The 17916-nt window shown below is 41.5% G+C and overlaps 1 protein-coding gene across 2 annotated transcripts; it reads right to left on the bottom strand.

The window, feature by feature from the left end:
• Window positions 1–219: 219 nt before the first annotated feature.
• On the bottom strand, window positions 220–17594 carry si:ch211-106e7.2 (uncharacterized). 2 transcript variants are annotated; one of them, XM_050073344.1, is made up of 4 exons: window positions 17062–17594; window positions 5732–10127; window positions 1410–1472; window positions 221–1302 (listed from the first exon to the last, which is right to left on the bottom strand). In XM_050073344.1, the coding sequence occupies exons 2-4, from the start codon at window positions 10083–10085 to the stop codon at window positions 1190–1192; spliced, it is 4530 nt and encodes a 1509-aa protein (XP_049929301.1). In that variant the 5' UTR covers window positions 10086–10127; window positions 17062–17594; the 3' UTR covers window positions 221–1189. The 2 variants fall into 2 exon arrangements, 1 of the variants encoding a protein (XP_049929301.1); XR_007571831.1 differs by lacking the exon at window positions 5732–10127 and having other exon boundaries at window positions 220–1302.
• Between the last annotated feature and the right edge of the window lie 322 nt (window positions 17595–17916).

The raw sequence follows: 17916 nt of genomic DNA on the forward strand, positions 1-17916 counted from the left end.
TTTGTGTACTCACGTAACTACTGATTTATATCAGCTACCAAATAAACGAAGTACAAAAGGTAAAGAAATTTGTCTTTGGTAGATTTTTTCTTTGCAACAGCAAAAAAAGCTGTTTGACATTGGCAGAGAAGATTTGGCAAATTTTTCATAGGCGCAACCCACATACTCAGCTCTGCTGCTCATCCCATAAATGCATGTTCCTTACAAATGTGGCACCATTTAAAAAGGGAAATAAACAGGCTTTACAACGGTATAAGATTTATTGCCAAGAAGCATTGTTACAACAAAGAAATAATCTACCAAACACAAATTTCCCTACTTTTTGTGCTTAGTTAACATATATTTATCCTTATTTCAACTGGCACCACTGTATATCTTTGCATCCATCTATTTAGCTTTTCTTTTTGTCACTACTGTGACCCAAGTTCTTCAGTGGAAACGACTTCTTATGGCTGTTCATTTGACAACAAATCACCTTGAACACTGATTTCCTCAACACATTCATCATCAGACAACTTTAAAAGTGACAATAATGTTTTTAACATAAAGATTCTCGGTGGTCAGCTATTTATTGTATCATATTATATCCTAACAGATTTATGCAAATAATCCATGTGGCCATGTTTGGACCCTTGACCCAAGTTTGCCTGGCTGTGTATTTCAGTATAACAAATGAACCTAAGTTTTGCTCAGTAGTGAATTTATTTCAGGTAAAACAGTAAAAACAGTAAAATTAAACAAAAGTGGTAACTTGTTTCACATTAACAGTGCAGGAATCATGAGATCACATTTCTTGTTTCTTATGAAAATATAGGTTTAAGATGCAAATAATGTAGAAAAATATACTTAATGTAGAAAAATACAAAAATATAAATATGTAGCTGAAATATACATTCTGTCAAAAAGTTGCATTTTTGCATAAAATATAACAAGGAGCTATAACTAACATGGATGACATTTTAAGCCTTTACAGCCATGTACTGAAGATTCTGTGTGCAAATTGATGAGAACACTACCTGTGTACAGCAGAAACTTATTTGACAGTAAAAATATGTACAACACTTGGACAACTTCAATTTACTCAATGAATATACAGTATAAAAACACAAAGGCATACTTTTATAAGAAAAAGAAAGTCCCAGACAAAAGACAATATCTGTCTGTTGCCAACAAAACTTGTGACATGTTATTAATCCGTGGATGTCTGCCTCCTCTCCATGAATTTCTTCTGATACTCATTGAAGATGCTGTAGGTCTTGACCAATGGACTGTGCTTCTTCTCAGGATTTGGAAGCCATTTACCTAGGTGCAGGTCATTTATAATTATTACAAGAGACTCTCACCACTGCCTGAACATAACAAAGACAGAAAATAAGAACAAATAAGAATGTTTTAGTTGCATCTCTTACCTGTTGCCTTCGTGACAGCTGTATTGTGGCTCCTGTCCATCTCTTCAACAAGGTCAGACTTATCTGAGGAAAAACAAAAGCATTACAGAATACATAAGCAGCTGAATTACAAAGAGGATCCCACCTTTTACATTTTAAACCTTCCCGATATCTGCGTTTGCTTATCTGGGCAAAGCGGTGACTTGGCTTTCAAACACATTGTCTTACATGGAATAATTCTTTGTCGAGTCTGTTCATGAATGACTTGACTTGACCGGACATATAAGCTGCCTTTTTTCTGCTTGCGACTGGCACTGAATTGCTGTAAGTGCCTGCTTTTGTGTGTGACCATCTCTTTTGATCTTGGCTTTACATTGATTATCAGACCCCTGTCTATACAGTTGCAAGGACAGCCCAGCCAAGCAGGGGGTCACACTTTAACCATCACAGGAACTCAACTTGTAGCCACTCCCCCTTTTGCTCTTTCATCTTAACGGTAGCAACTCAAGTAACACTGAGGTGTGAACTGTCTTGTCTTGTATTGGCCATTTATCACCTCACCTTCTGACCCCTTCTTCTCACAGACAACATACAGATTAAATCCTGGCTTTTAGGGCCCAGACAGTGGCGACAGAGGTCGACTGTTGTGTTGCCTAATGTTGCCTGTGTCTCAACCAAGAAGTTGCACCTGAACACACTGCAAAGACTACAGCCAGAAGCTAAATAGCATGTATGATCTGGGCCTGCGTGAGAGGAAATCACTCTCCATACCACTTGGCCACTGCAGCCTGTATGTCATTAAAAAAGGGAAACCAGAAGACCGAAAGGACAGATTCAAGATGCTAATTAGCCTGTTAGCACATTAACAATACAACCCGACCTTGAACAACATATCACGACTTGAACAATGATACAATCAGCTACAAAACATTTTCTGTTAAAGAGCTCAGTGGCAAAAAACAAAATCTTACTTAATACAAGTTTTTTTCAATCTCACGCCCTCTTGACTTAAGCAATTTGTTTGCTTTTCTCACTTGTTTCTCTTCTTGTTCACCGAGTTAAACTGCCAAGCAGAGTGAATCTGCCAAAAAAAGCAAACAGAGGCCAACTAATGTCAACGGTGCAGATCACAGTAAACAAAGGCCGACTAGTGTCAGCGGTGCAGATCACACCGCCAGAACTAGGGTGACAGAGGCTCACCAATGGCCCGACACTGACAGACGGCCGACTGTCAGCTTGGTATGTCAGGATGTTGTCCAAAAAGGCCCAGCCCTAAGCCAGAAGATGGTCTGGATCTTTCGCCAACACTTGTCTCGTCAAAATGCCTTTGGACTAATTATTGCAATGATTTAACACAACACATTAACAAATTTAATCTAGAACAGAAGTTAAAGACTCACTATTCCAGCCATTTAACTGTTGCTATTACATACAACCAAAATAAGGGCCCTTAGGATGCAGAGCAGAAAGGTGTAGAGACCACATGTGTATCCTTTCTCCATGCTGCATGAAATGCTTCCCCGTAATCATCTGTTTTCATTCGAAGCTTCTGAAGCCTGAGTGAAGTTTTCTTCATGAAAACAACACAACATATTTTGTATATTTGTTAGATGAATGGACAAGTTAGACTAATTTTAGTTGGCCCAAGGCTAAGTTAAATTTGGCAGAGCACCATTTTAGGTAATAGCCATACATGTCGCCAGTGGTCAAATTGTTAATTTTTAACAAGGGGGATGCAATGTAGCTTTGATTTTTTTGCGTGCACACATAATCAAATATGACAGCACAAATGTGCAAAATTAATCAAGATAAAGAAAAATGGCATGACCTATACCTGGTGCCTTTAAAAACACAAATAATGCAGTAGTATTGCCACTGCAATACAGACAAAAAACATTTTGGAGTATAAATAAGAGTAGTTCTAAAATAGCTGTGAAAATTAATCTTAGAGTCACTCTTATCCTATAGACATTTCCTTAGCCAGTTATAATTTCTCCTTACTCCTTGGGCTGATAATTGGTGATTCTATCAGGTCCCTGTCCTGATACCTGCCTGGTTTCTCCCGGTCCCTCCTCTATCTATTGCAATAATATATAGATGATAAATGTGCAAAGCAAAATTCATAAATAGAATTAGTAGTAGTAGTAGTAGTGGTGACATAGCTGTGGAAATTAATCGCACAGTCACTTTTGTGCTCTAGATATTTTCTCTCAGCCAGTTATAATCTCTCTTCACCTATAAGGACCCTACATGATCATCCTTGCTGGCCTCTGGTCCACTGTCTCCTCCCTGACCCTGCTCTTTATATTGTGCCAATAAAGACTAAACAAATATGTGCAAAGCAATAGTGACCACAAGTTCTTATTAAAAAGGAGTGGGGTTTTTTCCGAGCATGAAACTAGCTAGCAAGGTATTTAACATAGGTAACATTTATATTAGTATTCTTGTTAACTGGCTTAACTTGATATATTGGCATCTATTAATTAGTCATCATTTAGCTAACATTATCTACATGCAACAGCATTACTCAACTTACACGGTTTGTTTGGAAGAAACTGTGCCAAGGTTTTTTGCTTCTTGCTGGCTGGTTTGCTGAACATAGTTAACACAGCGGCACTGCTCAGTAACATACGTCTCGTCTGTGCGATTGATTCTGATCACATGACAGCATGTGTATGCGCCTGGCGCCATCTACTCATGGTGCGTTTAAAGACAGCTCGGAAAAACACACAGGGCTTGAAGCAAGAAAAAATCCTGTGCCTGAAATTTTTTTTAGATGGCATGAAGGGGAGGGGGGTGCCTTCTGCGCTAAGGGGGTCTGGGGGCATGCCCCCCCGGGAAGAAAATTTTAAACATTTGACGTCTAAATTAATTAATCTGGTGCACTTTGAGAGTATCAATCAAGTATTACATCAAGAAGCTAGAATAACAATTTCAAGGTTTTTAATGATGAACTATGATCAGTTCACCAAAAAAGGAAAATTTGGTCATCAGCTACCACAAAATGGTTGGGGCTGGGCAATTTTAGGCAAATCTGAGCAACAAGAGGCAGAATAGGAAGACAACAAGAACGTCTACATTAAAATGTACATCATACATCAGTTGAGGCTTGCTTTGCTTTAAAACGACTGGTTAAATGACTGTAGCTATGGCAAGATGATAAAATATTCACAAGGAAAAAATATTCCTGCACCAGAATATTCTTGCGCCGGAAATCCGGCACTGTGCCGGAGAACTTCAAGCCCTGAACACGTTACCATGTGTTATAAACAAATGGAACAGTTGTAACGGCTGTAAAAAGTGAGGGGGACATGTCCCCTGTGTCCCTCCCTCAAATTACGTCCGTGCCTGCACACACAGATTCTAGATTAACAAGGGGGATGCTTTTTGGTCAATTTTCTAACAAAGGGGATGTTGTCTGCAGCTCTTCATCTAACATCTCACTGTGGTTGTTGATGCTTTTACCTTCATCTCTCCCTGCAGTATCAGAAGACTTTTTAATTGAAGAAAAGCCACTAACAAAGTTCTGCTAATTCAATGATAAATCCATTTAATTTCCTATAGATTCTTCACAATAAAAGTCCCCCGATGTAAAAGCTTTAACAGATAAGCAGATATCTAAAGTAAAAACAGGACACGGAAGAAACTAAACTCCAAACCACAGAGATTCAGTAAGAAGATACAAAAGTACAGAGACATTTAAAAATGCCTTTCTCTCTGATCTCCTGCACAGACAAAGGTGAGTGGAGTCTCGCAACACACGGACTCGTTTCAGGGGGAAAGGAGAGTTGTCGGGGGTTGTCTGCTGTCGGCGAGACGTCACCACTACCCGCTCACAGGCAGGTGGTCACCATTTTGGCTCTACTAGGAGAAGGTCCATCTCTGGCATGGCTTGGCATGTTGAAACTGACAAAGGGAACGCGAATTGGTGCGGCATTATTTGAAACAGTGCGGCCAAAAGTGACAATAGAAAAGGCCCACAGGCTTGCCAAACTCTTCTATAGCAAGCTTTCTTGTATTCACAACAACCTTACCACTGTTATGAATTTCATGGTGGATATATGTGACACATCTATTCCTATTAACAAAAATGACTACCTTTGCATGCACAAAATATTTCAGCTTTTACCATTTTTCCCAAAAAAGGCAATATTCCTACTGAGCTATTTACATTGCCTATGAAACTGGATATTCACACCCAGTTTGCATGCAACCATGCAAACTCTAATTAGCATGCCTAACATGTTGTTTATCACTTCAAAATATGGAAAAGAGGAACGGCTGGAGCCGCTTGTGCCATTTTTTCACATCAAAACCTCTAGCATCTCAATCTCATGATTTACCTGGAACAGGATCACTGAATTCCTCTTTTCCACTGGATCCATCTTTGAAGTTGAAGGTGTCGGGTAAGACAGTGAACTTCAGGACAATGTTGTTCTTGAGAGGTGTAACAGCATGGCTTCCATTTTCAGCCTTACTCCTCTCTTGGTCAGCAAGCTGGTTGAGTGTGACAGAGTATTTCCTCTTCTCCTTCTCCCTTTTGAGTTTGTTAGAGAGGAACCTCCTCCACTTCAGACTCAGGCATTTCCTCATTTTATAGGAAACTGGCAGCTCCTCAGTGTTGACGGAGCGCACCATTTCAGCTTTCCTCAGACTCCCCACAGATGAAGAGGAAAAAGTACACTTCTGTTTTTTCAGTTTGCTCCTGTGCCTAGTTTTACTTGGTGGAAAACTTCTAAATTTTTCGTATAGCTGTTGTTTGACTGAATATTCCTCTGCTGACTTTCTCCTCAATGGACTGAACTTCACAGTAATAACTTTTGGAGGCCTTGGCACTGCATCAGACTCAGGCATTGGATATGAACAATTGCTCTTTCTGCAGCCAACTGAAACACACCCGTCTTGTGGTGTTGAGCCAAACAGTACCAGCTCTGCAGTTTTAACATTCGAGGCTGAAAGTTCATTATCAACCTCATCAACAAAAGCCCTTCCACATTTTGAGGCACCCTCAAAGACAGGCTGGGAATCCAAATCAGCAAGGGATTTGCATTTCTTTGATTTGTTAAAGACTGGAAAAAAATGATCATGACTGCTTGGTCTCTTCTTCTTTCTTTCAACGGTTGCATGTTTACTACTCCAAGTTGTCTGGACGGTGCCTGTCGCACTCATGTCAGTTTGTTCTCCAGTTTCCAATGATGACTCTGCCACATTTGTCGCTGTCAGCTGAGCTCGTCCACAATTCTCTTCGAGGTCTGACATCTGGCTGGCAACTTCACTTTCACTGCTGCAGAGATCTTCAATATCTTGGTTACTACTGTTCGAAGTACATGACTGCATACTTCCTGTAGATTTTAACTGACCTCTAACACAATCCACCCCAAGGTCTGACTGAATTTCCGTGTCACTTCTGGAGAATTCTTTGGTTTCTTTCTTTTTTGAACCGCTTGACTGGTTACTTTTGGTCAATTTCACCTGAGCTTGTTCAGAATCATTTTCAAAGTTTTTCATCTTGTTGGAAACTTCATTTTCACTGCTGAACAGATCATCTTCGCTTTCATCTATGAGTATAATGGTTGACTGGCTATTTATTTTTACCTGGGAAATGTTCTTTTGTTCTTTGTCTGAATAAGGGTGAGGTTTGTGTTCATCTTCAGTTAAGTCAGTGGTGTGACCTTGTTCATTCTGTAACTCAGGCCAGTAAAGTGTCATAACGTGACTGCCGACATTCTCCCCAGCCTTTGCTTGACTCTCTCCTTTGGCGGAACTGATCACAATATTTTTCTTTTGTTCCACCATTTCTTCCTTATCAAGGGCCTTGTCAGTAATATCTTCATGACTTTGCTCGTACTTGCACCGGCATTTACTCGAAGAGGCTGTGTTTGGTCCCCAAATTAGCTCAATATACCTTCCAATGCAGCAAATCTCTTTTATTGGACAGACTGGCTCTTTCTCCAGTTTTGTGTCACTCAATGCGGCATCCATAACCTTAGGTGGCTCATCCAGCACAGAGCTACTCCTCACTCTTTCTGGCTGATTATCCGTGTCTGTACTTTGTGACAGCTGGCTTTGTGCTTGCTCAAAAATAGCCCTGGCCTCTTCTGAAGGCAAAACGTGGATTTCAATATTGCAATATGGGTCACTGGAATCAGCACTCTCCGTTCTCTTAGGAGAGGCAGTTTGTGTTGAAGCGGTTCCAACAGGTGATTCTTGTTTTTCTTCCCTTGAACCAACTGGTTCAAGCTCTATCTTGTTTGACATCTCACTTACTATTTGTGCAGAAATGCCATTGTCTATCTGGACTTCTTCGGGATGGCTGTCACTCTCAGGCATGAGAAGTTGATGCTTCAAAGACCACGGAAAGCCAAACTCTTTGTCAATGTCATCAAGCTGGTCATTGGCATTCAACCATGTTGATTTGTAAGGCAGTTCTGAATAAACTTCATTATCTTTGAGGACATGAAAGCTCTTGAGTTGCTTTCCAAAGTGGTGCTTTACTTGTGACAATATAACAGAGTCAGATTTTACATGTTCGTTGCAGAATTTTTTAACATCAGCCATTTCGTTCATCCAGCCTACCTTGAACTCAGATATCAAGTTCTTAGGACTGCCTTTCCAAAACATGTCCAGTAATTTGTGTAAACAGTCAAACTCGGGAAAATCTTTTCTCTCCCTCTGACTTTTTTCAGCATCCTGTATCAACTTAGTTAATGTGAGAACTGTCCATGGGGTTGTTGGGAGTGAGGAAAGCTCAAAAACTCCTTTTGGATCTGTTGGCATCTCACTGTTGTCCTTATCACCACTTTGGGTTGCTTGAGCCTCAGATGTTACCAATTGTTGAGCAGATGATGCAACAGCCTGGTCTACTTGCATGCTATTCGCCAGTTCAGGTCCTGTGTCATCTACACATGACTGTTTTTGCAATAAGTCTCGAAGCCCTGCTGACTCTGAAGATGACACAGAAGTACCAGCATTGGATGCTGCTGAATGCTTGATGGCAGATTTGTTGGACGCCATTTGATCTGTGTAAGAGTAAGATCTGTTTTTGGGTGAAATAAAGAATTTCTCAGGGTTACTTAATGATTCATCCATTGCAGTGCCCTCAGACAACTGACTAATTGTCTTAGGACAGGTTTGCTTGCAGGCAACCTGAAAGCTCTCATAGGACAATGGTTGCACAACAGCAACAGCTCTTGTGCGACCAGGGGATGAGTGACTGGAGGTGTCATTTGTCTTGACTGATGAACGCATTTCAAGCCTTTCACAATTGCTTGCTACAGATGACTGGGTCTCATTTTGCTGTGATGATATGCTCTCAGACAGCTTCTTCAGATAAGATGCAGCACTTAATGATCCAACATTTTTTCTAATAAAATTGTTGGCTGCCTTACTTCCATTTCCTTTTCCATCGCCTGTTGGCATGACATGAAAGACATTTGGTACAGAGTTTTGTTGCTGTGGCACAACTACACTGTGCTTTGTTGACATAACACCATGAATCATTTTAGGCAAAAAATGTCCAGAATTAAGTGATAGGGACTGGGAGGCATTTGAGTTATAACTTTGAGTCACAGTTGATGTCACAGGTTGCATATTTTGATTGGATGCCGTCACTCTGACCTCACTGCCAAACTGCTTCCCTCCAGAAGGTGACCTGGAATACACTGGAGAAGGACCATCTGAGGCAGCGGGGAATGACTTACGTAGATCATCCGCAATTCTGGCAATCATTGCAATTTCATACTGCCTGCTACATAAATTTGAGTCTGTGGAGGATTTGGCTTCTCCCCCATTGTTATGTGTTGAGTACTGTTGAGGTTTCTGACTCATGCTGGAAACTTGCACAACCTGTCCCCATGATGATGAGTTTGTTGTAATGCTGCTGTTTCTGACAGACTGAGAGATAGCCATACTATAATCTGGTGGGTCAATGGAGGGAGAGAAGCCGCGTTGAGTGCCGTTTTGTTTGTGACTGTATTTAATAGCAGTCTGTCTGTTGTGTGCAGCAGCAGGCACTAATATGCCGCTGTATATCACGTCTTGCTGTGGAGGCGAGATCACTGTTGTAGTGTATGCTGGAAAGGATTTAGTTGACTCTCCATTGACGTTGTGAAACAAGCTATTTGGATTCCCATAACGCTGAAGATCAGACACAACATTGCCCTCCTGTGCCCTTACTGACTGTTTCCCATGAACTCTGACCATTTGGTTCCAATGTGCTGACATGTTTTGCTGAGGGTGTGTAGTGTTTACTTTCATGGTGTTGGGTGGACTCTGGGTCAATGAATTCTGAGCAGGGCTCTGATGAAAATCTTGCTGAAATACAGAAGTGACCGGCAAACTATGGTTTCCACTTTGTGTATTAGTAGACGACTGTTGCAGATTGCCAATTAATACTCTCGGATGATAACTGTTCCGTTCAGCTGGCTGCTGCGAAGAAACTGCCTGATGAGGAACTGCTGAGTTCGGCCATTTTGAAGGCTGTATGTTAGGGTTAGCTCCATTGTCATAGGTGAAATTAGCACTTTGTGGCGGTCGAACTCCTGTGTTTGCTGTCCTGTACTGGCATGAGTTATCTGCAGACCCAGCTTGCTGATTCCTCATTGTGATGTGGGTAAACTGAGCAGCAGCCTGTGAGGATTGTGACGGTGGTGGTCCAACCTGGTGGTACTGTCCATTCATCCATGCACAGGACTGCATTTTTGTCCTCCGTTGAAGTAGCAGTTTGAAGAGGCAACTTTCCTGAAAGAGGAATTCAAAAATTTTAACGGTTGTAAAACAGCAGACGCAAATGTTTGGTACACAACCTTACATTGAAAGAAAAAAAATTTCAAGGTAGTGGTCTCTAACACACACACACACACAATGCTGTCTTTTCCGCCCTTTTCCATGTCTCTTGTTTTACAGCAGGTGCGTCATGACTCCAGGTTTGTAAAGACCTCATGTGAGCCTGCTCCTTCTGTTGCCACCTGACCACGCAACCGTGGTAAAGAGGTAAAAAACGATGTCTGAAGCTGGGCCAGATGGCTCCGGACCTCGCCCTCAACACTTTTGTTTGAACTCGTATTTTTCAAAAAAATGTGTCTCGGAATCAAAAAGGTAGTACTCAGGAAGTCACTGGAGACACTTAATATTCAATCACAGTATTCCTAACAATGTAACCAGATCAGAGGTGACATACATTCAATACATGACTAGATATGTGGATGAGTGCAATGGTATTTACTAGGTATGTGGACAAGTGCAAGTTGATTAATACATTCTATCACACTTTCAACCAGCCAAGGCTCTGAAGAGGTAAAAATGGTGTCCGAAGCTGGGCCAGATGACTCCGGATCTCGCCCCCAACACCTTTGTTTGAACTCGTCTTCTTCACAAAAATGTATCTTGGAGTCAAGCAGGTAGTACTCAGGAAGTCACTGGAGACACTTACAGTCAGGTGCAATCGAGTTTAATGTGTTCACAAGCAACAACACATACAACTCATGAGTCAGGCTCCGGAACCCTCTCCCTTTTATGCTCATGAAAGATTCTAGTGAGTCTCCACCTCTTTTTCTTTCATCGTTCCCACATGAGTTAGAACATAATGGTGTCTTATCTTGGCCTGTTTGATCTCCCCATGGATGTTTACAACATAATCGTGTCTCATGTGGAGTCAGCTTGGACATTCATTGGGGGCCAATCTGGGCACCCACAGCCGTCCCAGGCGTCCCAGGTACGGGCAGCTGCTGGCGCCAAGCACAGACATGCATTGGCACAATCCAGCTTGTCCCACCAATATGTCCGAGCCCAGTCCTACTCTTTTTTAAAAAACCTTTAATCCCAGTGGTGTACATGCAATACATGGCCTGGTGTGTTTAAATACAATACATGACTAGATGTGTGAATGAGTATTAAATCCAACACATATATCTAATCAAAATCTAATCAAAATATGTGGATGAGTACTGATAGTCATTAAACACATTCTGCAGTTAAGGCTCATATTACACTACACGTGTTTTGCATTTTTGCCATTACAGTGTGTGTGTGTGTGTCTGTCTCTCTCTCTGTCCCAGGCACGGAGCTCCGATCCCGCAGCAGTCTCATGATAAACAGAGAGAAAGCTGAGCGAATCCTACACTGCAAGATTTTACTGCTTTTACACTGTCACATTTGCATATTAGACAAAACGGCAAGGTTGTAAAGAATTCACGGGGATTTGCTGACTTTGCGTTAATTGTAGCAATCACAGCATCACAAAATCCTGAGGGACTGCTACTAACAATAAGAATACCTAAGAGGAGGAAGAAGCAGAAAGGGAAGAAAAAAACATATATATTCAAAATAATGTCTGCATATTTCAGTGCTGCATACTTTTAGTAGGTCAAGGAAATCCCCCCAATCATTACCACCACAGGAACGCACCTTCCTAACACACAAAGGAAGTGCGTTCAGAAAGAGGAAGCTTCAACCGAAACAGAAAGAAGCAAGTGAAGTGCAGTGAAGAAGAGTGAATGTAATAGCTATAACTATTACAATAGTGTTAATATATTTTATACACATTAAGAGATTGATCATAATTTTCTGGTAGTAATGCACAATTAATCTAACCGCAATCGCGATGTCAGGCTGTGCGATTACATAACCGCATAAAAGGCTGCGATTTGCGATTTAATGTAAATAAATGTTAACATGTGTGCCTGTGAATGTGACTACCTCTGCTGTAGTGTGTGGAGTTTGTTGACATCACATGCACAAGCTATCCTGGGGTCCGTTTCACAAAGCATGTTTAGTGAAAACTCTGAGTCTGTTAACCCTGAAATGAGGGAAACTCTGGGTTTTCCGTTTCAGAAAGGGAGGTAACTTAAACCAGAGAAAGCAGAGTAACTCCAGCCCGTTTCAGAAAGAGAGGTAACTGAAGCTCGGTGTCAGTTACTCGCCACCTACTGCTTTGGCATGTGTATTACATTGCTTGATAGTGGAATTTGCGGTGTCATGTGGACGGAGGTATTTTTATTACACCGCTCGTATGGACGCAGATTTTTTAAAAACTGGAGGCCAAAAAAGTTCGGTTTTAAAAATACCCGTGCTCGTGTGGACTAGGCCTGAATGTGAACTGTATATGTTGGACATCATTAGGCTTTCAATCAAATTCTGTAGCTAAAATAAAACACCCACACGCGTCAAGATAATGATGAGTATGCTCAGCTCTCATGCAATTTTCTCTATCAACTAAAATAAAGGGAATTTTTAGACTGAGCTAGAAATTAATTTTCATGATGAAGTGACAAAAATCGGTGCCTGGAATTGGGCCTGACGGCTCCCGACCCTGTCCTCCTTGTTTCTTCTAAAATGTCTTCTGTTGTCAATTCAGTATCTTAGGTTCGGCTGGCAGGTACTTAAAAAAGCACTGGAGATAGGCAGAATCTGATGCAATCGAGTTTATTGTGTTCACAGGCAACAACACAGACAAACTCATGAGTCAGCCTCCGGAGGACGACTGAAAATCTGCTTTCGGTGCTCTGGCTTATATGCTGGTGGAGGTCGAAGAGATCTCCACCCATTTCTGTAGTCCTTCCCATTTCGATCCGTTTTTACTGGTAGCAGACTTTGCCTTTGTTCCGGCTCAAACTGGAATCTGCCACCAGTATTTCCGGAATCGCTCTCACTCTATTTTTTAAAAACATGTGATCTCTGGGGACTCACATGCTACAGTCCCTCGTGCTCCCGTGTAATATGAACCATTACATGCACATTAAGTAATACAATCATTTGAGTGTGTGTGTGTGACCTTTCCCGTGTAATATAAACTCTTAAGTGCATTAGGCAGTACAATCAAGTGAGTGTGCTATCTTCTTTCGCACAGCACGTGGTAACTTGTATGAGTGTCACTGTAAGTTCACAACATCATGTGAGTGTAGGTTAGTGCATTATATCATTACACAGAGCGTGATAGGTTATATATGTCAATAAGAGTTTACAACTGAGATGTCACTAAGAGTTCACACCGTTATATTGTATATTACGCATAAATGCAGTACTAGTTTTTGTAGAAGTCTACACACTAACATGGTTATATAGCTATTTGTATCTTACCCAACTTATATGGTCTAACACCTGATGAGGGTTTTGACTTTTACACTACATTGACGACAGAACAATTAAACAGTTTCCAATGTTGCAGTTGTTTTCTAGTTATTTGAGAAGTGACACCATCCAGAAATAGTCAATTCACTTCTTTGGTATGATAGCCTAAAAAAGCTGTATTAATTAGATTGAAATGCATTACAGTTATAGATAAGATAGCCCAAACAGCTCCGTCACGCCCTCTGACAATGCTAGCTAAAGATAATAGTTAACTATAAGTATCTGACATCTCCTGTGTTCAAGGCTTGCTCTTTTCACTAAGCTTTTTCTTGGCCGTTTGTTGAGAGTCCATCTGCAGATACTAAATTAAACTTAAAAGGAAGACAAGTATCGGACTCAATGTGTTTTGATAAACAGAAATTGCCACCACAAGTTGTAGCTTTTGAGTTCTGTCCAACTCTGCATTCAGTGTTTTCTGCTACTTGCATCCAGCAAGAAGCAGAAAATTAACCACAGGTAGTTGAAAACCCATGGGGGACTGAAATGTAAATAGACTGTCTTAAGGACAGAGCTCATGTCAGTCATCCAAAAAGGTGCGCACTCTATCAAGGCACGAAAAGATTGAAATTATCACAAATCAAATAAAATTAAATATTGTTAGGTATTACATTTTCTTCTACAATCAGCCACAATAGTTATTAATTCCAATTAACTCCTCACTCTTCAGCATTATCTTTTTGTGATCAAAACAGACAGAGCTTATAGGCTACAGGTGTAGAGGCAGATAATGTATTACGCCATATCAAAGGTGAAAATAATGTCAGTGGCAAGAGGTCTTAGAAACAGTGGACCAGATGTCAGATTTTGCAATAGGAAAGACTCCTCATAAAGAGTTGTTTTTGTAAATTGAGTAATTCTTGTGCAATCAAGTTCTTGGAAATCAAACGGGGGAGAACATTTGGGTTTGTTTGGGTGACCTGACTGTTGGGACTGTGTTGCTGAGTGTACTCTGCAATTAAGATAATCCCGTTGGCTGTAACTTTTCTCCGTGGTTCTCTGAGTCTCTTCATTTCAGTGTTTGCTGAGGTTGAGCATTTTCCTTACATAGGATGGTGTTGAAGCGAAAATCGGTGCCTAGAAGTGGGCCAGATGGCTCCCGACCTCGTCTTCCACTTCTCTTTAAGATCGTCCTCTGAGTTGGTTTAGTATCTTAGGTTCAGTTGGCTGACACTTAGAGAAACACTGGAGTCAAATAGAATCTGGTGCAATCGAGTTTAATGTGTTCACAAGCTTCAACACATACAACTCATGAGTCAGGCTCCGGAGCAAGACTGAAGTTTCACTTTCTGCGCTCTCCCTTTTATGCTGGTGAAGATTCAAGAGAATCTCCACCCTTTTCCTTTAGTCCTTCCTACCTGCGTAAGAACCTATTGGTGGCAGGTCTTTTTCTTTTTAGCCCTTTTCAATCTGGTCGAAATCTATTGGTGGCTGGCCCCTTGGGCCCTTGTCCAAACATGACCTAATGGTGTAATCCCTGGGCCTGGAAATCCCCAAATTCTCCCACCAGGTTCGAGGTAGGTTCGAGCCTGGTTTCACTTTCATCTTCTATTCATTCATCTTCTAACCGCTTCATCCTCTTGAGGGTCGCGGGGGGGCTGGAGCCTATCCCAGCTGACATCGGGCGAGAGGCAGGGTACACCCTGGACAGGTCGCCAGACTATCGCAGGGCTGACACATAGAGACAAACAACCATTCACGCTCACATTCACACCTACGGACAATTTAGAGTTATCAATTAACCTAGTCCCCAATCTGCATGTCTTTGGACTGTGGGAGGAAGCCGGAGTGCCCGGAGAGAACCCACGCTGACACGGGGAGAACATGCAAACTCCGCACAGAAGGGCTCCCACACCCGGGATCGAACTGGCAACCCTCTTGCTGTGAGGCGAGAGTGCTAACCACCACACCACCGTGCCGCCCCTGGTTTCACTTTGTTTTTTAAAAACATATGAAACCTGGGGACTTTCTCTATACAATCCCCTGTGCTTTCATGCAATGTGAACTCTTAGAGTGTGTGTCATGCAATACAAACGTTAGAGTGTGTGTGTGATATTATTAAACAGTACATGGTGTGGTATATGTGTGCTCTTCAATGTGAATACATAACCTTGTGTTATGAATACATAGACTTGTATAACAGTGTTTTATCACACATAGATGCATAACAAACAGTTTTATAGGAACTTATACATAAAACATGGTTATATAACCTTCACCCAACTTATGCAGTATAACACCTTTACCTGATTAAAGATTAAATCTTACACTATAATGGTGACATGTATACTATTACTTAAAATGGTTCCTTGGCACATTTAAGTTGACCTTGGGCCAACTAAACTATCTACTGAAATACTGCTCATCACACTTTCATCTATTGTTTATTGTAGGCCATAGAAATTGTCCAGCAAAACAGTGACGTGATAGTGTAGTGGACTTAAACTCATGCAGAGTCGGCAATGTGGCTGGTGGATTAAAAATATCACGGCCACTATATAGATTACTGGTGGGTGAAGCAAATCTAGCAGCCACTTGCATTATACTAGCATTTGGCTGGTGCTTTTCTGGTGCTTTTATGCAACTCATGCATTTGTCTTTTAAGACGTGAAGGTGCTGCTTTCAGTAACGATAAAAGCTTTAAAGCCTGGAGGTAAGGTTGAATAATTATCTTCATCATGGTTAGTGGTGTTTTCATTCTCAGAGGAAAGACCTGTGAGTCATCCTGATCTAATGCTCAGTCCATAGGGACTTGGGTTGGGAACCGGAGGGTCGCCTGTTCAAGTCCCCGTCCGGACCAAAAATGTGGAGCGTGGACTGGTAGCTGGAGAGGTGCCAGTTCACCTCCTGGGCACTGCCGAGGTGCCCCTGAGCAAGGCACCGAACCCCCCAACTGCTCGGAGCGCCTGTCATGGGCAGCCCACTCTGACATCTCTCCATTTAGTGCATGTATAGGTCCAGTTTGTGCATGTGTGTGTTCGGACCTGTGTGTAATTGACAACAGAGTGTAAAATTGAATTGAATTTCCCCTCGGGGATTAATAAAGTATATAAAAAAAAAAAATAAAAAAAATAAAAAAAAATTAATGCCAAAAACAGCCATGTCTCTGCTATGTTGCTGTGTCTGCAAATATTCTGCACTGGTTTAGCCCCAATAGAGTGCAGCTGAGAAGTAACGGTAAACTACCAACATTTAAAGTTATTTGTTTTATACAAGTTATACATTTAAATATCGGTCCTTAAATAGGTTGTGAAATGGTTGAATGACGGACAAGCATGTATTTGCTTAAAGTTTATGATAAAAGAGCCGTTGGATTTTTTACGATCTGGCGAAACTGACGTTACCGTTAATTCACGTTCGTCAGCTGAAATACGGCGACAACAAAAACTATTTTTTGCTACAGATAACTTAAATTTAAGTGTTTATACGAGTCACTACGGTGCATTACAGCCATCTCCTCACGCACATGAGGATATATCGCCATGAGGTGGGGCCGTCTACACCGCTGTACAACACATTAACACAACACTTTTGCTGCTGACAAACTTACTTTTAATCCCGTCGAGGTCCAACTTCAACGGCACGTTAACCGTCGTAACATCCGTTGGTCCGTGCGGTGAATATTAACGCTCCTCTTTCTTCCTCTTTGACGTACATTCCTCAGTTGTACAGCTGTTTAAAATCAGGACTGCAGAGTATTCCTCCCCATTGTGGGTGTTAGAGCCGACTGACAGTAACATCCAGCGGTATCCTCCTCAAACAGTGGTCTCCTCTTCAGCTCACATGCATGCGAGCCTGCCTCAGCCTAGTGCTATATACTGGTGACGTCACATGCAGGAGGCGGACCCGTGCTCATCCACCAGTGATTTTCACTCGGGGTGAAAATGGCGATACAAAGTAATACAGGCTCAGAATATTGATACTGATGAAGCGAAAATTGGTGCCTGGAAATTGGGCCAGATGGCTCCCGACCTCGTCCTCACCTTCTCTTCAAATCGTCCTCTGTGTCAGTTTAGTATCTTAGGTTCGGTTGGCTGGCTTTAACACATACAACTCATGAGTCAGGCTCCTGAGCAAGACTGAAGCTTTACTTTCTGATCTCTCCCTTTTATGCTGGTGAAGATTCGAGAGAATCTCCACCCTCTTTCTTTTAGCCCTTCCTACCTCTTTCCCTCGGCCTGGAAATCCCCAAACTCTCCCATCATTAGGTTTGAACTCGGTTTCACGCTATTTTAAAAAAAAACATATGGAACTTGGGGACTATTTCTATAAGGTCCCCTGTGCCTTCATGCAATATAAAACTTTAGAGTGTGTGTGTGTCTATTATTACACTTCCAGGCAGTACATGGTATGGTATGTGTGTGTGTTCTCAATATATAAATACATAAACTTGTGTAAAAGTGTT

Source organism: Epinephelus moara, chromosome 20 (assembly GCF_006386435.1).
Source record: "Epinephelus moara isolate mb chromosome 20, YSFRI_EMoa_1.0, whole genome shotgun sequence".
NCBI classification, from domain to species: Eukaryota; Metazoa; Chordata; class Actinopteri; order Perciformes; family Serranidae; genus Epinephelus; species Epinephelus moara.